General features: G+C 41.5%; 1 protein-coding gene across 3 annotated transcripts in view; it reads left to right on the forward strand.

Moving 5' to 3' along the window:
* Window positions 1–520: 520 nt before the first annotated feature.
* Window positions 521–22,830, forward strand: part of FAXDC2 (fatty acid hydroxylase domain containing 2) — a 29,216-nt gene continuing 6,906 nt past the window's right edge. The window contains exons 1-5 of one of the 3 annotated variants that reach the window (XM_083603902.1): window positions 521–621; window positions 9,972–10,028; window positions 19,436–19,527; window positions 19,619–19,722; window positions 21,591–21,712. In XM_083603902.1, the coding sequence (XP_083460028.1) occupies window positions 544–621; window positions 9,972–10,028; window positions 19,436–19,527; window positions 19,619–19,722; window positions 21,591–21,712 (453 nt within the window). In that variant the 5' untranslated portion in view covers window positions 521–543. Of the gene's footprint in view, window positions 622–9,971; window positions 10,029–19,102; window positions 19,312–19,435; window positions 19,528–19,618; window positions 19,723–21,590; window positions 21,713–22,830 lie in introns of those variants that run through there. The other 2 variants (XM_083603903.1, XM_083603904.1) reach the window with 2 other exon arrangements.

Below are 22,830 nucleotides of genomic sequence, written 5' to 3' on the forward strand. Positions count from 1 at the left end.
AGGGACAATTTGGCTTATTTGCATGTGCTAATTTCATCAGGAAAAGAGTCAGTTTTCATCAGACAAAATTCTAAAAAGCATTCTAATTTAGCACGCTTTTCAAAGCTTTGTTTACTAAATACAAATAAAACAGAGTACCCCATGTTAATTCCCCCCCATTATACCATTGGTATTTGACCTGAAATATTTGAGGGGGTTTTGAAACACACACTAAGATTTAAATTGTGTGTGTGTGTGTGTGTGTGTGTGTGAATATATATATATATATGAATACTTGTAAAAAGGCAAAAGCATGCACTTCCCTTACATTGTTTACTAAACTTAAGGGGGGGGGGGAGGTACTGAAAACTGCTGACACGCTAATACATGGATGATATGTTGCTATAACCTCATACATAAGCAGCCATTCATGTTTGCCAGCACTAATAATGGACGTATCTGCTACTTTATGTGTAATTACTCCATGCATGATGTTTAAGGAAAGAGGCCAATTATCTGCTTGCTTGCAGGCTCGCCCCTCCTCCTTTTCCTTCAGCTCGCTGAATGCAGCAGCCAGCAACAACAGACGAGACAGAAGGCAGAAATACTTGCCGGAGCAGTTGGCGAGCGCAGGTTGGTCAGGTAAATAGCTAGGGAAGCAAGAAATTGGAACGGAGAAAGCACAATTAAAACAGTTGTTTTCACTCTGGAGAACCTAAATTTATTTTAAGAATAGTAGCTGCGTTGCTTTGAGAGAGAGAAACTGGGATAATTCAACGTTTGCAGATTTGTAACTAGTGATAATTATAGGACTGCAGTCGTAACACCTATTTCCTTGGAAGTAACACTGAACTCAGTGGGAGTTGCTTTTGAGTAAACCCGCAGTTTTCCAGTACAAACTGCCTACTTAGATCTCTTATTCATTTCTCTGAGGCTTGTATTAGGGAATGACTATTATCCCCGTGGCAGTTTCCTGTAAAGCAGTAAATTCTCAGAGTTTCTGTCAGCTGAGCTGGGACAGTCAGGGGGGGAAGGAGGCAGAGTATATTTTTAATGACAGTTTGGAAAATTTCTTTGCAGCTTGAAAATCAGAATACTTACTCCACCTTAAACTAACAGTATTATAGTGACTCTAGTTCTTTCTCGAACGATGGAGCTAGCTAGGAGGAGATTTTAACTTGTCCTTTTAACTTGTCCCTTATGCTTTTCAACACCTACCTGACATCCTTGGGGGAGGCCATTAGGAGGCTTAGGCTGCAGTGACACCAGTATGCAAATGATACAGAATTCCATTTGCTAGTCCCAGGGAGGCTGTTGGAAATCATCGTCCGGAGGCACTTTTGAGATGGATAAGGGGAGCAAGCTGAATCTTACTTAATCCAGATAAAAAGGGTGAGCTGAATCTTAATCCAGATAAAAAGGGTGTGTAGGAAAGCTGACAGTCTGGGTGGTTAAACTGTGGCATTTCTTTCTAAACAATGTTAGCAAATTAAGAAAGATTTAATTCAATTCAAAATCTTTTATTAGGCATAGCACACCACACATTATCAAACAAACATCATATACAGACTGTATAAAATACGGGCTCAGCGAACACAATTTATCCCAGTCCTATTCTTAACTCCAAAAAATAAATCGATGTACATAGATAATATAATACAACACAGCAACATCACCTACCATTAAGAACCACTAAGTCTCTTTATCATGGCCCATTCTTTCTTCATGGACAGCACTTAAAAATTCAGCCACTATAATAGTAACTTGATCATCGCTGTCCGCCAGCAGGTCCTGAACAGTTGGTTGTGTAAAAATCTGTCTATTAAATTTTAGGGCCTCAAATAATTGTCTTCTGGCATATCTGCCAAAATCACAGGAAAAGAATATATGCTCTAGAGTATCGGGTTCCTGTTTTCTGCATTTACAGAGACGCTCTGATTCTGGGATAGCTAAGTATCTTCCTCTCACTACCACCGAGGGAAACATGTTAAATCTGGCCAACATAAACAGCCTACACGATTCATGTTTCTTCAGATTTGTCATGTATCCCTTTTGGAAATCTCTACACAAAGGGAGATTTAAGTGGATAGGAGAGCAGGTGCTGTACTTTGCAACCTCAAGCATGGCGAGAACACTTTTTTCTGTAAGAGTCTTCCTGATAATTTCCCATGTATCTTTGGGATCAGAAATTTCAAAATCAGTTAGAATGAGCCCTATCGAATCCAGTTTTCTCCTGCAAGTCAATGATAGATTGTGAATTGCACTATCACTTAAAAGATCGTAAAGTAGAGAATTAGGGGATAGGGCTCTATAATGGAGGAAGATCCAATATTTCAAGGTCCTCAGCCATGCTCTTACTGATAAAGGCAATATTCCCAGCTCACAACATATTGTTTCATATTTTACAGAGTTTGCAAGTCCTAATAATGACCTCAGAAGGGATGCGTGAAATTTATCCAACCTCTTGAGGTCACCTGAAATCCACACTGGTGTGCCGTATAGAAGTTGGGCACAAAGTTTCATGTCAATCACTTGCAATACAGCTGGAATAAATCTGTTTCCTACTGGAGGAAAAAAATAGGATTTAATATGGTGGGCTGTCACTTTGGCCTTAACTATTGCAGCACATATATGTGTATTCCAATTCATATTATTTTTGAATGTGATTCCCAGATAATTGAAGTGCTTAACTTCCTGTATTAGATGTCCATTAATTATACAGCCTTTTGGGTTCCCTCTCTTTCTGAATTGCATAATCTTTGTCTTATCATAATTAATTTTGAGATTATTGAGAGAGCAGTAGTTTGAGAAACTCTTAAATAATTTTTTTAAACCCAAAACAGAGAGTGAAATAATTACAGCATCATCTGCATAAAGTAATAAAAAGAGTGGGCTATTGTTTAAATAAGGAGTATGCGTGGTTGCGTTTTGAAGAAATAATGGTAGGTCAGATAAAAATAAATTAAATAGGGTAGGGGCCAAGATACAGCCTTGCCTAACTCCTCGATTATTCAGAATAGGACCTGCTAGTCTACCATCTTTTGATACTTTAACATATATTTGGTTATTAGAATGTAAACTTTGAATCAGTGTAAGTAGATATGGGTCGATACCAAGGTGTTCTAGTTTAGTCCATAGTTTATTGCGGTCGACCGAATCAAAGGCACTTTTTAAATCTACAAATGCCACAAAGAGTTTTCGTTTATTTCTCATGACATATTTATCCACAAGATGACTTAACACTAGACACTGGTCAAGAGTTGACGAGCCTGCCTTAAAACCAGCCTGCTCTTTACCAGGTAGACCTTTTGTCAGCATCCATTCTTCCAATTTAATAAGCAGAGATTTGGCATAGATTTTGCTTATGCATGGTAACAAACTTATAGGCCTGTAATTCTCTTGGCAATTCCTATCACCTTTTTTAAAGATCGGTACCACTATTGAATTGTTCCATGACTTAGGTACAAGGGCTGAGTGATAGATAGAATTAAAAAGCGGCACAAGTTTAATGGCCCACCATTCTACATCTAATCTCAACAGGTCTATTGGAATGCCATCCATACCAGGTGATTTCCCTTGCTTAAACGAAAGAATTATCCTTTTCATCTCCTCAACAGTAATTTGAAATTGTGTGGTTTTTGCCAGAGAAAATTTAAAATTTTGCTTTTTCCATACTTGGTGATCATAAAAAACAGCAGTAAAATGTGAAATCCAAGCCTCATCGCTTATATTAGGGAAATCAATGATATCTTTTATTGAGAGAAGTGACCAAAAAGTTTTGGTATCTTTAATTTCTAATGCAGTAACAATTTTAGACCATTTGGCTAGTGCGAACTCAGATTTTTTTTCCAGGAGCATGTTCTTAAAAGCATTTTTCATTTCAAAATAAGTCTTCCAGAGACCTTGGGAGTTGTTAATAGAGGCTTCTTTTAGACAAGTTCTAAGTTCTAAGAAAGATTTAAAAGGCGATTACTGTAGATTAAATTGTTCAGAATATTGCAGTTACTAGTTGTGATGGTTTTCAATAGCCTCCAGCTACAGAGGCAGCATGGCAAAGATGCCCGTGGGGGCCAAGCATTTTGATCTTGTTGTTGTTTAGTCGTTTAGTCGTGTCCGACTCTTTGTGACCTCATGGACCAGAGCACACCAGGCCCTCCTGTCTTCCACTGCCTCCTGCAGTTTGGTCAGACTCATGTTGGTACCTTCGAGAACACTGTCCAACCGTCTCGTCCTCTGTCGTCCCCTTCTCCTGTGCGCTCAATCTTTCCCAACATCAGGGTCTTTTCCAGGGAGTCTTCTCTTCTCATGAGGTGGCCAAAGTATTGGAGCCTCAGCTTCAGGATCTGTCCTTCCAGTGAGCATTTTGATCTTACCATGCCTAATAACATGCCAGCTTCTTTGGCTGCCTATGTGTTTCTGGGATCAATTTCAAGTCCTCATTTGGACCTCTAAAGTCTCAAATGGTTTTGACCAAGGTTACATGAAAGACCACCTGTCTCCTTATGAACCTGCCTAGCCCCTGGGAAGTGACATCAGAAGCCCTGCTCTCTAGCCCACCAACCAGGGTTCATCAGACTGATGTGTATGAGAAACTGTCTCTTCATTGGTGCTCCCAAATTTCTAGAATCCTATCCCTATATGGCTTTGTCTGTATCTGTCTTTTTTTTTCTTTTAACCCTTTTCATTCAGTGTTTTTGTGATCGTTTCACTGGTCATTAGCTATTGTTTTTAATCTGAGTTTTGGACTGTTTTAACATTGTATTTTATTGGGTTTTTTATGTCTCTGTAAGCCACCTCAGGGCGGTTCTCTCCAGCCTACCTGAAATGCAGTGTATAATTTAAAAATTACTCTGATCATGGGGACAATAAATCATGGCATAATTAAGATAATAGTTCTCATATGTTTTTGTGATAATTAAGCATGCTTACATTTCCTTGTGACAGCAGGGTAGTGTTAAGTGTCTTATTTGTTCATTTTATTAATTGTGCCTCATAAAAATCCCAAAGCAATTATTAGGAAAGTATCCTGCATTTTAGAGACTGTCCCTGAAGTCGTCTTCATCTAGCACATGATATTTCGCTTGAAAGGGACATACAGTGATCATGCGAGACCCTTAATTTTATCTACTAAAGCATAGGAGCAGTTTTAAAAAATGAACTGACTCTATGCCTGGTGTGGAGCAACAGAATTGCCTCAATATACATTGGTTGTAATCCTTACAACTGATGTCTCAGTGCGTTAAACAACAGGGGGACTAAATTGGCATTGCAGGACTAGATGACACTTGGGAACCCTTCCAACTCTATAATTCTATGACTTCTGGATTACTCATGTAATCCAGTTGACTGATGTACTGATGTAATCAGTTGACTGATGTACTGATTAAGGTTTTTGATTAAGAATGAACGTTGTTGCACAGCTTAACAAAAGTTGACAAGCAAAACAGGTGGTTTGGTATGTATGTGCCTTATCTCCTTATAGTACCAATGGCCTGAAAGCATTCAGCTGCTTTGTTCTCTTTTGTAATCTTTTGATTGTGTTAGCATTTTTATTTAGAAACTGTCTTGTGTAGCTTTGCAGAAACCAAACAGACTCCAGATCAGCAACTGATGCTTATACTAGCAACACCTGGGGGAGAGAAGCAGGCTGGTGGTATGTGGAATAGAGAGTGGGGCTCATACAGAAAAAATATACTTTGAGATGTTAAAACATATTCCTGATTTCCCACATGGGGAGAGGAGAGGACATATTCTCCCTTTCCCTTGTAAAAGAGATGCCTTGGCCCCTCCAGATGTCCTATTTATTGCCCATTCCTGGTGCTTTGTGCTGCTGCTGGCTCAGTCGTATGCAATCCCACTTCCAGTACTGTTCATACCTGCAAAGGTTTTGGGGCTGTTACACTGCCTTGTTTCCAATCATCGCATATCCTGCAACTTCTGGCTGAAATCCCATAACTTTTTACTACCACAAAATGTTCTAGTTTATTTTTGCCTCGCTTTTGTTTTCCTATAGCCCCTCTGGGCATCACAAAACTAATAAAGCAGATTAAATCCACCACTAGTGCTCTCGTATAGTGACAAAAAGAGCATGTTGCAGAATAAACACCAGTCTGGAGGGGGCGCACAGCTGAATGGTCCAGTGGGAAAAGAAACCTTTAAATGGTTCATAAAACGGCACTGGAAAGGAGGAGAGGCATTGCCACAAGTCGCAAATGATGTGAGAGGCATTATTCCATGAGTGTTTTTGACTCTGCAGCATGGAATGGAGGTGTTGGGTAGAAAGCTGTGGTTGAAACTGCATTAACATACAATGTTATCATAACATCTATCAGCGCTGTTTGAATACTTGAGGAAATGTGATAGCCCAGAAATACTGCCTTAATGAAACTTGCATGGATTTTCTGTAAGAAATGGGTAACAACAAGAATTGTTCAAGTACAGGGACAAAAGGAAAGATATTTAAAATGTTGGCTAGCAGTTTGGGGAAGGAAGCAGCTAATGATGCTAGGGACAATACTACCTGCATATAGAGATAATTACCAGCCAAAATTAGACAGACCCCTGGTATCATGATGCCTGGGTACCAAAAATAGATGCCTATTTTTGCTTTAGGAAGCCTTTCCCTGAGGTGTCTCCAGAAATGGGTTTATTATTTAGAATTTAATGATGGAATTATTGTTTTTAGAGCATGTGTTTGGTCTCCTTCTGTTTCTATCTTGTCCACCACTTTGAAGGCTTTATGTCATGAAATGGTCTATAAATTTGTTAAATGACAAATGTATCAGACAGAGGAATAAGCAAAGACGTATTTGCACTTATTTCCATTCTGTTACTGTCTGCTAGCATGGGATAGAGTTTTTTCTTATCCCTCTTATAAACGGAAAGGAGTCAGCTAAGTAGCTCCTGACTTGAATGAGGCCCAAACAGGAATTTATCCTTGACTCTTAGAGAAATTAATGAAGGGATCAGGTAGAAAACGTAAACTCCCAGGTTTATTTTATTTTTTGCTAAGTATGCACATTCTTAAAGCAAACAGCTTAGCTTATCTTCTTTCAGAGATAACATATCTATATTTACAGAGAGCACATCAATGCAATCTGCATTGATAAAGGCAGTATAATGGGCAAAGGGACTTATGGAAAATGAGGTAAAAGGTCTTTTTTTAATCAAGAAAAAAAGCCTTACTTCAGCAGGAAGATTAGGCCTATTCTATGTAATTGAATATGTTTTAGCAGATGTGTCCATACCAGAGCAGTTTCTCCTTTCCCTTTTTAAAGTTTTCTTTCTAGTGAAAAGCCTTTTGGCTCAGAAGATATGAGTCAGCAAACAGAGCACAAAGTTCAGAAGAAAACAAGTCATTTGTCACTTTATGGGCCTTCGGGGTTCTCTCGGACAGTTTTTGGTCCAGCACAGAAACCAGGCAGGTTGCACTTTTCCCTGACCTTGTATTTCTGTCAGGATTGCCAACACCTGGCTGTCACCTGATCTAGGGGCATGTCAGATGAGGTCCTTTGAAAATCCGTGTTCTGTATTCTGAAAGTGTACTAAAGATCAGACCAGACATCTATGCCTTCTAGGCCAACCACTTATTCTCCAGGGTGATCTTATAATGATATAAATTTTAATGGGTCTACTCTGAGGAAAACTTAGTTGAACAACATCCAGATCGTTTGTGTTATGAAATAATATATTCTCTTTGGTCCTTTGAAAATGCACCTGATTTTGCTCTCTGCTTTGTCCTTGAAATTCCGTTGACACAGAGGGGAATGCAAAAGGTTCAGGATTCAGAGAGAATATAAAGCACGTTCACAAAATAAACTACCCCCATATCTTCAACATGACATCACTGGCATCCACCATTCATGCTCAAATATTCATGTTGTCTAACCCACGTTCTTAAGTACAGGTGTACCTTGGACCTTGGATTCCTGCAGCCAATCAGAAGCCGCAATTTAGTTTTCGAACGTTTTGGAAGTCAAAAGTTGTGGGGGAGGAGGGGAAAGGAGAATGTTAGCCACTTTGAGACTCCTTAAGGGGAGTGAAAGGTGAGATATCAAATCCAAACACCACTTCTTCTTCTTCTTCTTCTTCTTCTTCTTCTTCTTCTTCTTCTTCTTCTTCTTCTATGTTGAGAGATGTCCAATGTTTTTTCTCTCCCCAATGGCACTGACACAGAATAGGTGTGAACAGTGTTAGAAACTCAGATATATAAGCTAATCACCAAATGGCAACTTACACCTAGGTTACAGTCGCCACAACAGAATATCTGGGCACCTGTTTAGCAGTGGTGGTGGTGGTGGTGGTGATCATCATCATCACCTATACCACTTTGTTTATTTATTGATCTAAAAAAAATCTCAAAATGGTTTACAACACAATAAAACATCAATGCAGGATAAAAACTAATTCAAGCTTCAAGGGGAATAGTTCAGATCCTTCTCTAAGGGACATTTTCCTTTCCCCATATTTATTTACCTACTTAATTTATATAGCTGCCCTACAATAAAATAATAATAATTTTTATTTGTATCTGAGGCCAGGCGCAGAGCGGCTAACATCATAAAAACAACACAATATGCATAAAAACAGACATCAATTAATTAAAATACATCTTAAAATTAATTCAGACAAGTTAAAATCTGGGCAGGTGGCAATTGTCAGGTTGGAGTTGACAGTGGGTAATACTTTGCCAGGACCAACTGTTTTCACTGATCATACAAGGACCTGTGAGCTGGTTAGGGGCCTCCTTCGGGCTTGTTTTATACAAAGAAAAGCACGCCAAACTGCATCCTGCCCAAAGGCCTGGCGGAAAAGTAGAAGTACTCTGGGAAGCCCATATGGTGTAGTGATTAGAATGTTGGACTAGGACTTGGGCGGGGAATCAGGTTTCAAATCCCCACTCAGTCATAAAGTTCACCGGGTGACCTTGACCAGCCACAGCCTCTTAACCTACCTCACAGGGGTTGTTGTAGGTATTAACTGAGGAGGGGGGCGAACCATGTACACCTTAGAGAAAAAAGAGGGCTATAAATATGCAATAAATGAATGCTTCTGCTTACCTGCTGACTGGAGGGGCCAGCCAGATAGAGATGTCAGTCACCAACCTGGTATCCAGAGATCTCCATGTGGTCACAATTTGACACTTGCCAGTCGCAAAACACGCCTGGCTAATTTCTAACACTGGTTGCTGGGGATCGTGAGCAGCAGAGGGCTATAGTACTCGTATCCTGCTTACTGGCTTCCCACAGGCACCTGGTAGGCAAAACTGGGGTGAATGCCAGTAACAGAGCAGCAATGGCTTTCTTTCAAAACTCTTGTGGAGCATTGTGTAAGAAATTGCTTTAAGCAATTAGGCAACTCCCATAATCTGACAATGGATTTTGAAAGAGAATTTTCTCAAGACATGTTCTGTTTATGAGGACGAGAATGGGTTTGTGTACTCATTGAAGATTGGCATAGTTTTGATAATTACAGAGGCGTAGTGTGGGAGAGGCATTGGGGCCATGGCCCCGAGCCAACATTTTTGAAGGGGTGCAATCAGGTGCCCCCATGACAGGCAAGGAACCCTGGCAGTGTGCACCCCAACCCCAGCTGCCCAGTCTACGGGGGGGGTGAGACCGCCCCAGGTGTCAGCAATCCACGAGGCCGCTAGATGAGTACAGTGGTACCTCTGGTTATGAACTTAATTCGTTCCAGAGGTCCATTCTTAACCTGAAACTGTTCTTAACCTGAAGCACCACTTTAGCTAATGGGGCCTCCTGCTGCTGCCACGCCGCCGGAGCACGATTTCTGTTCTCATCCTGAAGCAAAGTTCTTAACCCGAGGTACTATTTCTGGGTTAGTGGAGTCTATAACCCGCAGTGTTTGTAACCCGAGGTACCACTGTATAGGCTTTTCCCATGGTCTTGACTGGCACAATCAGATTATAAGTCATGAACCCTCATCTTCAATCCCAGTTTCAGTTTAATTTTGTGTATTGATTTGCATTTCAGATGATGAAGGAAGGTGCTACATGCTGGGAACCTAGCTCTCGAGGACATCAGAGACAGGTAAAAGGTACCACTTGTTGAATGGTTTCTTTAAATGTAAAGGTTCATCATTGTTCCACCCAATGTGTATGTCTTTAAGGGGCCAGAACAAAATAACGAGACCCAGCTTTACAGCTGTGAAACATAGCAGGTGCTGCTGAGTTGTATTGATTGGGTTGTGTCAGCAATTGGGTGTAGTATATAAGGAGCAGCACCTAGCTCTCCCATTACCCTGGGGGATGGGTTGGTGGTTGGGTCTGGTTTATTGATGTATTTAGTGTAAATGGAGTTTTTGTTTTTCTTATTAAAACCTTGTTTAAGTTATTTTTGAGTCCCTTTTTAATGCATGGTCTCCCCAGCAAGCTCTCTGCAGCACTTCTAAACTGCAAATAGCCAACATCTTTGGTTATGGGCCCAGCTGCTGAGTGGATGATTGCATATTTTTGGACTCTGAGAAAGGTGTGAAAACTCCTTCTCCTGTTGGCGTAGTTCTGTGGGTCTGGAAGAGTTGACCGGGTTCCTGAAGCTGAGAAGGCTCTGGTCTTTCCACAGCTGACAGATGAGAACTATAGCTTATGGTATTTTCGGGTGGAGACGCTTTTGACCTCTAGAGAAGTATGGACCTATGTAACTGATGACCCTTCTAACCCTGTAACTAATGCTTGGTCGAAAGGAGATGCAAAAGCCAGGGCAATAATTAATTTGGCAGTCAGCGACCAGCAAGTAGTCCATATAAGAAATAAGAAAACTGCCAAAGAAATGTGGGACAGTCTTGCAGCAGTGCATATTAGAAAAGAGTCAGCGTCTGCATTGACGTTTTTCAAGCAGTTGTACCAGATGAAGTTGCAGCTTGGTGGTGATTTGGCAGCACACTTGAGACGTCTGGAGGCGATACGTGGTGAATTAATTCGAAGGGACATGGACATACCTGATATTCAGTATGTTTTTATCAATCTTTGTTCCCTTAATGAGGACTTTGATGGCATAGCTAGCCAGATATCTGCCGTTCCACCAGCACAATTAACTGTGGAAGGGGTAACGGCAAGATTAATGGGCGAGTTGGACAGAAGGGAGGCTTGTGCCATAAGCTCTCCTATTTCCAGAAGTAATGAGGAACGCCCTATGCAAACTTGTGGTGATACAACTGCATTTAAAGCCGCCAAACATTGTTGGTTCTGCAATAAGCAAGGACATTTTGCAAAGGACTGCAGAGCCAAAAGAAAGCAAAGTACTCCCAAGTCTGTTTCTGTTCGTCGGTCACGGTCGTCAGCCTAGCAGCCAACATCTCGTAAAGACAGAAACGAGCCGCGAGGTTTTCATGCTCAGACTATAGATCGTAAAAGAATTAAAGGTGCCAAGTGGAATTCTTTTATTGTGGACTCAGGAGCATCTCACCATATTTGCAACGATTGAAGTTTGTTTATTTCTTTCGAAGAGGAAATTGGTAATGTACATTTAGCCAATTCACAAGTCCTGCAGTCGCTTGGCAGGGGTACTGTTAAACTTGACTCTTTAAACATTACAATAGCGACAACTATTGCTTTTTGTTCAGAATAAATTGCACTTATACCATTCTCAAAACCTTGGCCTACCCCCATCCCTTGGAGATTCTTTTTCATAAAACTCCAAGAAATATTGTCAAAGGCTTTCTCCGCATCCACAAATATTAATACTGCCTTAGTATTAATATTGACTTCCAGTAACTCCATAATATCTATTATGTTTCTCACATTGTCTGACAGATGTCTTCCTGGAAGAAAGCCCGCTTGGTCTTTGTGAATCTCCCCCACCAAAACTCTCTTCAGTCTTTTTGCCAAAATGTCTGCAAAAATTTTGTAATCCACATTAAGTAATGATATAGGGCGGTAGTTCTTAACCTGATTCTTTTCAGTCTCTGACTTTGGTATAAGTGTAATATACGCTTCTTTCCACGATTCAGGTGCCTTCTTCCCCTCTAAAATTTCATTACAGACCTCCTTCAACGGTTGCATAAGCCATTCTTTCAAGGCTTTGTAGTATCTGGAGGTCAGTCCATCAGGTCCTGGAGATTTTCCCAGTTGCATATTTTGAATGGCTCCCTCAATTTCTTGATCAGTTATCTTTTGGTTCAAAATCACTTTACTTTGTTCAGAAATTTTTTGTAATCCATATTTTTTAAGGAATTCTTCTATTTCTTTTTCATTCACCGGCCCTTGTGCATAGAGTCTCCTGAAATAACTCTGGAAACAGTTTCTAATCTCATTTGGTTTATAAATGTTCTTTCCCTCCACTTCTAGATTTGTAACCGTATTCTGTTTTTGTCTCTTCTTCAGTTGCCATGCCAAAAGTTTCCCACATTTATCTGCCGATTCAAATGTCTTTTGTCTCATTTGTTTTATTTTCCATTCTATCTCTTGATTCATCAGTTCCATATATTGTCTCTGATAAAACTTAATTTCTCTCAAAATTTCATGTGACTTTGGTTTAGATCTCAATCTTTTTTCTCCTTCTTTTATCTTTTCCAAGATCTTATCCTTCTTCTCATTCTGTCTCTTCCTTTCTATGGCATTCTGTTGTATTAAAAATCCTCGCATGACTGCTTTGCTTGCGTCCCAAATTACTCTTTTTTCCACTTCTGTTCTCAGATTTATCTCAAAGTAGTCCTTTATCACTTTCTGGGCCTTTTTATACACCTCATCATCTCTAAACAGGGAGTCATTCATCCTCCATCTAAAGGAACCAGCTGTTGTTGGGTTCATCTCCATCTTTACAGCATTATGGTCGGAACAAGTCTTTGGGCAGATTTCCACTTTCTTAATCTTTGATGCCATCCCACTAGTTACCCATATTTGGTCAATTCTAGTCCAAGTCATTTTTGCCTCAGAAAAGAAAGTTCCCTCTCTCTCTCTAGAGGGTTCCTTGTTCTCCAAATGTCAATCAAGTTCATATTGTCAGTCATTTCAAAAAAGGTCTTAGGTAGTCTCCCATCCTTGGAGACCACCTGTCTTTGTGCTTTGTCCATATTTGTAGAGACCACTCCATTCATGTCTCCCATTAAAATTACATTATAGTCCAAATAGTCCATTAATGTCTCATGCAGTTTCTTAAAGAATTCTGACTTCCCTTCATTCGGTGCGTAAACTCCTATTATCAATAATTTTTCTCCTTGAACTTGAATTTCAATTGCCAAATATCTTCCTTGTTCATCTTTAAATATTAATTTAGGGGCCAACTTTTCCTTTGCATAAATCACCACTCCTCTTTTCTTCACTTTATCCGATGAAATGAATTCTTGTCCTAGTCTTTTGTTAATAAGTAATTTTCGGTGTACTCTAGTCACGTGGGTTTCTTGTAAACAAATCAAGTCCAGTTGTTCTTTTTTTAAAATATGGAAAACCTCCTGTCTTTTCCTGGGAAGATTGAGTCCATTACAATTCCAACTTGGAATTTGCAGAGACATCTTGTTGTTTACTTAGTTACTCCTCCAGCTGCTCCGAGCAGATCTTCTTCTGTTGGTGTTTTAGTCCCAAAGGATAGATTTGAAATGTCTGGTAATTCTTCTAGGTCCGTAGGTTCCACCGTTTCCTTCGAAAGGTCCTCCTCGTTCCTTGCCAAAAATTGTTCTTTATCTTGCACTGTTTTTATCTTGATTTTCTTTCCTTTATAGTTGAAAGACAGGCCTTGTGGGAACTCCCATCTGAATGGTATGTTGTTCTTTCTCAATAGGGTGACCAAATCCTTGTAGTAGGTCCTCACTTCCAGGATATATTTAGGAATATCTTTAAAAATCTGCACCCGAAAGTCTTCAATCTCAAGGGCTCTTTGAAAATGTAAATTTAATATCTTATCTCTCTCCTCCTGAGATCTCAGAGTTATCAAACAGTCTCTTGGGCTCTTTCTGTTCTGTCTCCTGCCCAGTCTGAAAGCAGTTATTATCTTAAATTCCTCTTCTTTCAAGCTGTCCTGCCAAAATTCCAGAAATTCTTTTGTAAGATAGTCTATCAAATTGTCCTTTTCACTTTCTGGGATCAATCTTAATCTCAAATTTCTACTTTTCCTCTGTAGTTCCAGTAAAGACAGGGCCGCATCATGTTCTTCCAGCTTTTTACAGACTGGTACTAACTTTTCCTGTGCAGTTCCTGCAGAAATTTTTGCTTCTTCTGCAGAGGTTTTTGCCTCCTCTGCAATCTTTCTAGTTATCTCATTTTCTTGAACTAATTTATTTATTGTCTCTGTGTTTAAGTCCAATTTTGTTGACAATTCAGTCAGCTGTTTGGAGTTTTCAGTGCTCTGCTTTGTGAGCACTTCCAGAGATTCATTTATTTTGACTAATGCCTTTGTCACTGCCACAGTATCCATGGAAAAGGTTGTAGCAGCTGCAGTTGGATTTGTAATTGAGCCCCTTCTTTTGTAATCAACTTTACTCTTAGCTCTTGTTACTCTCTCTTCTGTTGGGCCACTCATATCCCAAGGTTGTTCCCACGGGAATTACTTTCAGATGGGAAATTCCACAAGCCTGTTTCTTACAGTGAGAATAATAACTATATTCCTGCAGCCTCTAGAGGGAGCAGTTCCAAGTTCCAAGTACAAAGAACAAAGGTTCCCTTCAAAGGTAACAAAAGTAACAACCAATTGTCCGATATTTTCCAAATAGTGTCAAATTGTATCTTTCCAAGATGCCAAACTTGTAACAAGTAGGGTCTTTGCTTGTTGTAGAAGGCAAAACACCAACTTTGTAACAAGTCTCTGGTGACAGCTCTCAGTCCCGGTGACTCCTTTTCCAGGCAGTCCTCCCCAAGGGTTCAAAACGGCAGAAATTTCCCCTTCTATGCTTCTTCCATGCAGGTAAAACAAATCACAAATCTCCCCCCCCTGCCCCTGCCTGCTACGGGGGGGAGTTGGATCCAATATCTGAGTCCGTCAGTTTCAAAGCTGCTTCCTGTCAAATTGCAGCTTCCTATTTCGTTGCTTTAGTTACATGCAGTCCGAGGAAGGCAGACTTCCTTATTTTTTGCCTTCTCCGTTTTCAGCCAATTTCTGAATATTTTCTTTTAAGGTTGTCGTTCAGTCTTACACACGGATAATCCAATTAAGTTCCGAATGTCAGGAAGGAATCGGCGCTCTCCGTCAATGGCAACGCGGCTTCACTCCACGGGCTGGGTAACGGCTCTCAGCACCGCGCTCCCCGATGCCGCTCCGTAGCCTTTAAAAAGGCTCCTTTGCAGTGAGGGGGGGCGCTTGAGGTGCCCACCGAGCCTCCTTGCTCTCAGGCTTCCGTGCCTGAGATTTTAGGGGTCCCCGCTTCGCCGTAGCGGTCAGACCCGAACTCGTGAAGCAGCCTCCCTGAGCGGAGCTCAGCGGGAGGCGGCCATTAAACGCTGGCGCCGACCGGAAGTCGAAAGAGAGAAGTTTCAGAGTGAAACTGGTTTAATGGTAGCAAAGAAGGTGAAATACCTGGGGATTAATTTGACATCTAAGAATGTAAACCTATTTAAAGATAACTATGAGAAATGCTGGACAGAAGTGAAGAAAGATCTAGAAATATGGTCAAATTTGAGACTCTCCTTGTTAGGCCGAATCGCTGTTATTAAGATGAATGTTTTGCCGAGAATGTTATTTTTGTTCCAAACATTGCAGATTGTGGATAAAATGGATTGTTTCAAGAGGTGGCAAAAAGATATATCTAGATTTGTCTGGCAGGGCAAAAAGCCCAGAATAAAATTTAAGATACTAACTGATGCAAAAGAAAGAGGGGGGTTTGCCCTGCTGGACTTAAAATTGTATTATGAATCAGCGGCTTTTTGCTGGCTGAAAAACTGGCTGCTTCTTGAAAACACAGACATTTTGGATTTGGAAGGGTTCAATAACAGATTTGGCTGGCATGCATATATATGACAAGGTTAAAATCCATCAAGGTTTCAAAAACCACATTGTTAGGAAAGCATTATATAATGTTTGGATTCGGTACAAAGATTTGTTGGAAAACAAAACCCCCAGGTGGTTGTCACCAATGGAAGCTAAGGATGTGAAAAAACTAAATATGGAATCCAATTGGCCAAAATATTGGGAAATTTTAGAGTACGAGGAGGGAAAAGTGAAATCCTTCAACACCTGGCAGACAAATACTCTAGAAAAGGGGGGTCTTTATATGCAGCTTTTGTGGATTTTAAATCGGCTTTTGATCTAATACCAAGGGACAGACTCTGGGAAAAGCTTGGCGCTACAAACATAGATAAACACTTATTACGCCTTATCCGTGGTCTATACGAAAACACCAGGGTGAGGGTAAGATGTGATCGGTCAGGCCATCTAACTAAAGAAATTCAAGCGCACTATGGGGTTAAACAAGGATGTGTCCTCACGCCAACGTTATTTAATTTTTATATCAACTCTCTAGCAGTAAATATGGCGAAAGAAAATGCCCACCCTCCCAATCTGGCAGGTATGCCCCTCCCGGTGCTTCTGTATGCGGACGACACAGTCCTACTCTCTTTTTCCTGCGTTTGCTTGAGGAAGCTTTTGAGATCACTTGCTGACTATTGTCAAGCGGAACAACTATCAATAAATTACAGTAAATCTAAAATTATGGTGTTTTCAAAAAAAAGAAGGAAACACAAATGGAGAATTAATGGTCAACCTATTGACCAGGTAGCAACTTTCAAATACCTGGGAATAACTTTTCAGGAAAGGGTCTCGTGGCACCAACAGATGAAAAACACCATTGCCAACGCAGGAAGGGCCAATAAAGCCCTTACAAGATTTTTTCACGGGAAAGGGGGTAAATACGTTCCGGCGGCCTCCCAGGTTTTTGCTGCAAAAATACTCCCACAACTCACTTATGGATCCCAGGTTTGCAGTTTTAAAAATTTTGCGCCCATGGAGGCATTTCAAACAAAATTCTATCGGTGTTTATTGGGGATCCCCCCCTGTGTCCGCTTAGAAGTTGGACAACCACCCGTTAACGCGCGGTTGTGGATTCTAAAGATACACTACTGGTTAAAACTTATTTTTTCCCCGGCCGGTTTGGCTCCTTTAACACTCTTAGACACCTTTCATTCTACCTGGAAAGCTTCCCTGTTTGAAAAGATAAGAAGCTTGGGATTCTCCCCGCAGATCTTGATAGCGGCAGGATATGAGAGCGCCAGAAGTCAAGTGCTTCAACACATTAGGGACATAGAGCTGCAATGTCATATGGGCAAAATGGATAAACATGCCACAATTAGAGACTTTGGGAGAGGGTTCTCACCCGCAAATTATCTGGCTGATTTACAAATACCTAAGTACAGACACTCCTTTACCCTGGCCAGATTTAACGTTCTGCCCTCTGCCCTGCTGCTAGGCAGATATGAGGACAAACCATATGAGTCACGTGTTTGCCCATGTGGCTCATCGGAAGTGGAAACAAGTCTGCATGTATTGCTGCACTGTAGTTACTACGAGGATCTACGCCTGACCTTTATTGCCCCAGTTCTACAAAAGCTTAAAAATGAACCAGAACTCCAACGTATGAGAGCCTTGGTAGAAGATAAGGTTCCTGAAATTACGATCAATGTTGCCAAATTCTGTGTAGCCGCTATTAGGCGCAGGAAACAAGAGCTTTCCAATGCCAATATGCAGGTGAAGGCAAATACTTAATTTTATTTATGCTATCTAATTTTAAATTGCTGTTATGGCCTAATCTGTATTGAAATTGTCCTTTGCTTTTTCCGGTGTTATGCTTTGCTGACTAGCTGTACGAGTTAATCTGGTCTGTGACCGTTTAATAAAATTTGATTTGATTTGATTTATGCCATGTCTATCCTGTTGCAAGAATAAGGTTAAGGTTGCACGCAAGGGTAGGTGCTCAGATAGGAAAGTAAATGAGTCATTTGAGCGCGTACATTGTGATTTAGTTGGGCCACTCCCACCATCATTAGGAGGTTCTAAGTACTGGCTTACCCTGATAGACCAATATAGTAGATATTGTTGGACTTATGCAATAGCTGAAAAGTCACAAGCATTTGAGAAGTACAAAGCTTTTTGCAACTGGGTAAAAACGCACTTTAACAAACCTATTAAGAACCTGTTTTCTGACCGGGGCGGGGAATTTGTTTCTGAGGATTTTGAGAAATTCCTGGAAGCGTAGGGGACTACTCATGAGTTATCTTGCCCCCGAAGTCCCTGGCAAAATGGGCTTGTTGAAGTTGTGCAGCGTGACCTGCAGGCAGGGGTTAAAACATATCTGCACAATGCTAATCTGCCCAAAGTCTTTTGGGCTGAAGCGCTCCATGCCTTTTGTTATGTTAGAAATCGCAGTTATCATTCTGGTTTAGATGTCACCCCCTATGAGAAGTTGTTTAAAAAACGCCCTAATCTGAAATACCTACGCATTTGGGGTTCAGATGTAATTATGCATTATCCCGCTAAGCAGAAATTGGGTGAGCATAGTGTTCAGGGAAAATTAATGGGCTATCAGCAGGGGGCGTACAGAATTTACATACCAGCAACTGGCAAATTTCATATTACCAGAAGCATGATACAAACTGTAAATTGGAATGGAGTTGCTGTTTTCCAAGATACTAACGGTATAGATAATACTGAGGAAGAAGAGGAAGCAGCAGCAGCAGCAGCAGGAAATGGTGCTTCTGAATTAATGGAAAAAGACAAAAAGCCTGTTGAATCTGATAATTTGTTTGATGATTTAAAGTCACAGGCACCCGAGGGGAGGTTAGATTCTCTTGAGTTTTCTGACCGTGAACTTAGCCTACAGGCACCTCTTCAGCCTGACAATGATGATTTACAACCTGAAACTAGTAGTTCACTTAGTCCCATTAAGTCTGAGGAGTCAGCATGAACCACAAAAATCATACATCCACTGTTTCGTTTAGAATATTTTTTTTCTTGTTTTCCTCCTCTAAAAACTATGTGCGTGTTATGGTCAGGTACGTCTTATGGAGTGAAAAATACGGTACATTGTTGCCCACAGCAATCGTGAACCTACCCCCTCCCCACTCTGGCACTGTCTTTCTGGCTAACCCAGGGCTCGGGGGGGCGGGGCTCTAGCCATGGCCTTGCACTTTATGGGCCTGGATTAATTATTCATCTTCCAGGTTATCACCAGGCTTTGCTTACCTAATAATCAACATAAGCTGCATCCAAACCACACACCCTTCATTAATTCTAATTAGGGTGCCTCACACCCTACAAACTCACAACAGTACTCTGCCTACTGATATAACACTCGTCGTTCATGGAAGGAGGTTGAGAGCAAACACCTACAGAGCTTCCAGTCTGTCTTTCCCCAAGGCAAGGAGCAGTAGCTTTTTGGAGAGTGGATGAGCAGGGTGTAAGTTCTGTCAACTTTAAAGTACATTCATACTTGCTAGATTCCCATATTCTGTGCCTCTCATTCTCTCCATTTTTTGGCTTATTGACATTGAATATGTCCTTGTGTTTTCTTGTATTCTCAGGTATGGAAGTTCTGGGATTCGATGAAGATCGCTGCCTTTATACTGGGTCCTGCCCTGCTCATGTTTGTTGCTTTCAGGAACTCAGTCACATGGTAAGTCCACCAGGTCCCTGGAGCTCAATAATGGTTTGGCCAAAAGGAAAGCAGCAACTACTACTGTCACAGGATCTCTTTTGTGTTTCAGGCACCTGGAGAAATTCTGGGGGGCCTCTGGCTTGTTCTGGCAGACTCAGTGGGAGAACTTGTACCACCTCCTAGGGAGAAATGAATGGGCGATTTTCATAGTCTGTGAGTCACTTTGAACTGAAGTCAGTTATTGTCTGTGTTTTTAATGGCTCTTTCAATTCTGTTAGTATTTAATTCCATTTTAGTAATGGTCTTTTCTATGTTTTTAACTTGTTCTATTTTATCTGTGTATGCTGCCTGAGTCTCAAATTGGGGGAAAAGGCAGAAATAGTAATACTTATAATAGTAATAATAAGCTCATTTCTTATCTATGTATAAGGGTGGTTTTGAATATAAAAGTATTCCTGTAATATAATACCTTGTCATATCTGTTCACCATTGGGCGTGTGCCCCATTGAACCCAAGCTTGCTGATACATAAGTTAGGCAAAACGTCCTGATTGACCAGTAATACATACTGTCCCTATTCCTCCTTTCTTTCACAACATGCAGAGTTATGTGAGGTGACTTAATTTAAAAGTTTGGGACTGTGGCCAGGGCACAGATTAACTCTCCAAACCTTCATTAATTCTAGTTGGGAGTCATTTTGGACTCACAGCTGTCCATGGAGGCGCAGATCAATTCTGTGTCCAGGACAGCTGTCTACCAGCTCCACCTGGTATGCAGGCTGAGATCCTGCCTGCCCACAGACTGTCTAATCAGAGTGGTATGTGCTTTAGTTATCTCCCGCTTGGACTACTGCAACGTGCTCTACGTGGGGCTACCTTTGAAGGTGACATGGAAACTACAACTAATCCAGAATGCGGCAGCTAGACTGGTGACTGGGAGTGGCCGCCGAGACCATGTAACACCGATTCTGAAAGACCTACATTGGCTCCCAGTACGTTTCTGAACACAATTCAAAGAGTTGGTGCTCACCTTTAAAGCCCTAAACAGCCTCGGCCCAGCATACCTGAAGGAGCGTCTCCACCCCCATCGTTCAGCCCAGACACTGAGGTCCAGCACCGAGGGCCTTCTGGTGGTTCCCTCACTGCGAGAAGTGAGGTTACCGGGAACCAGGCAGAGGGCCTTCTTGGTAGTGGTGCCCACCCTCTGGAACACCCTCCCATCAGATATCAAGGAAATAAACAACTATCTGACTTTTAGAAGACATCTAAAGGCAGCCCTTTTTAAGGAAGTTTTTAATTTTTGATGTTTTGTTGCTGTATTATTATTATGGGTGGGGTATAAATAATAAGGTTGCTGTTGTTGTTGTTGTTATGGTGCTGCATCTCACCAAGGAACCTTTTGCATCTCTTCCTATGTAGCCCACTGGTATAATGCAAATAGCAGGGGCACTTGTGGCCTTCCAGAGCAGGGGTCAGCAAGGTTTACCTCGCCCGAGCTGGTTCACTTCAGTAGATCCCTCCATGGGCTGGATCGCGCACAATTTCCAACATCTGTGTTATGCGCAGATGCAATGTTCGGCGCTGCGCAGCATGCGGGGACTCACCGAGCGGGCGGCTCGTGGGCCAGTTAAACGACCCCTGTGGGCCGCTTGTGGGCCTTAGGTTGCTGACCCCTGCTCCAGAGGATGTTGGACCACAACTCCTATCAGCCCCAGCCAGCATGGCCAATGCTCAGGGAGTTGTACTCCAAGAATATCTGTAGGGCCACAAGTTCCCTACTCCTACTATGAAGCATCAGGCGTGAACGTAAGAGTCTCTAGCAACGTAAGCTCTAGCAATTGCTCAAGTGAAAGCCACAATGAAATTCAGTCGACAAAAATAGAATTAGTCTCTCCCTTCTGCTTGTCCATTTGAACAACATCTATGACTGTGGTCTCTTCCCATGCCGCTCATTTCCTGCTCTTATCCTTTTCTTATTGAGCTGCTGTCCTCTGGTTAGGAAGTTTAGGTTCCATCTCTTGCGTCTGAGCCCAAAAGAATCCCTCCTGTCCCCATTCACTCTTTCCCTCTTCTTGTACTACAGGCACTGGAATAATTCCTGCCCTGGTTTTCTGGAGCTTCAATGGAATCTTGATGGTAGCAGATGTGACTGGGAAGCCGAGTTTCATCACCCAATACCGCATTCAGTCGGGAAAGAATGATCCTGTGGGTATTTTTTTGCACAAATATGGCAGCCCTGTGTTTGTTTGTTCTGAGTGGGAGCTGTTGATTCCTCCCCATCACAGATAGCCTTTCTAGCCTTTGTCAGGGGATACATCCAGCGGTTAAAAATATGTTGATTTGGGTAGATATCATTTTGTTATTTTTATCTGTTTCTCCAGGAAGTGTCTTCTTCCCTTCGTTAGCTCTGTGCAATAGCGTAGACTGAGGATAGAAAGTGATTGGCCCAAGGTCACATTCAGAGTGAGCTTCAACTCCCTGCATAGGCCCTACAGAATAAAAATGTTTTCAGTAGGCATTTAAAAATTGGAATGGAAGGCGGCGGCATTTTTAGTGACTGCTAGTTATTCTAACATTATAGTGGTGGGTAAATTTATCGTCCCAATTGTCCTAACAGAAGATGCACCTTCAATAAAATAAGAGAACTGTTTCCCAGTCCCACAAAAAAAGCATCAGTGTTGTTCCTGTGCCTTTATCCTAATTGCTCCACAAGGACCATGAAGCCTGAATATGCAGTGACTGAAGATTTAGAACTTACCGTATTTTTCGCTCTATAACATGCACCCGACCATAACACGCACATAGTTTTTAGAGGAGGAAAACAAGAAAAAAAATATTCTAAACGAAACAGTGGATGTATGATTTTTGTGGTTTATGCTGTGGCCACAGACATGTGATCTGACGGTGAGTTTGGGGTAGCTCAATGCAAAAATCCTGAGGATCCATGTGGATCTGTGCTTTGTAACCATGTTTTTGCACCACTGCGGCCCCAGGCAACAGTGGGTGCGTGATTTTTTTGGTGCAAGCTGTAGCCATGGACATGCTATGTGATCTGATGGTGAATTTGGGGTGACCCAGTGCAAAAATCCTGAGGATCCATGTGGATCCGTGCTTTGTAACCACGTTTTAAGTGGGGAGGGAAGGAAAAGCACTCAAGGGACAAGGAACACGCGTGGGGTGGGTGGAGAAGGATGCTGTTAATCATGCAGAAGAGGGGTATAAGAGGAGAAGGCTCTTATAGGAGGAGTGGGGAGGAGAGAGGGACAGAGAGCCTGCTTGCGAAAATCTTTGCTGCTATTTAGCGAGTGGGGAGGAGAGAGGGA

This window comes from Podarcis filfolensis (genome assembly GCF_964270895.1).
Source record: "Podarcis filfolensis genome assembly, chromosome: 2".
NCBI lineage: Eukaryota > Metazoa > Chordata > Lepidosauria > Squamata > Lacertidae > Podarcis > Podarcis filfolensis.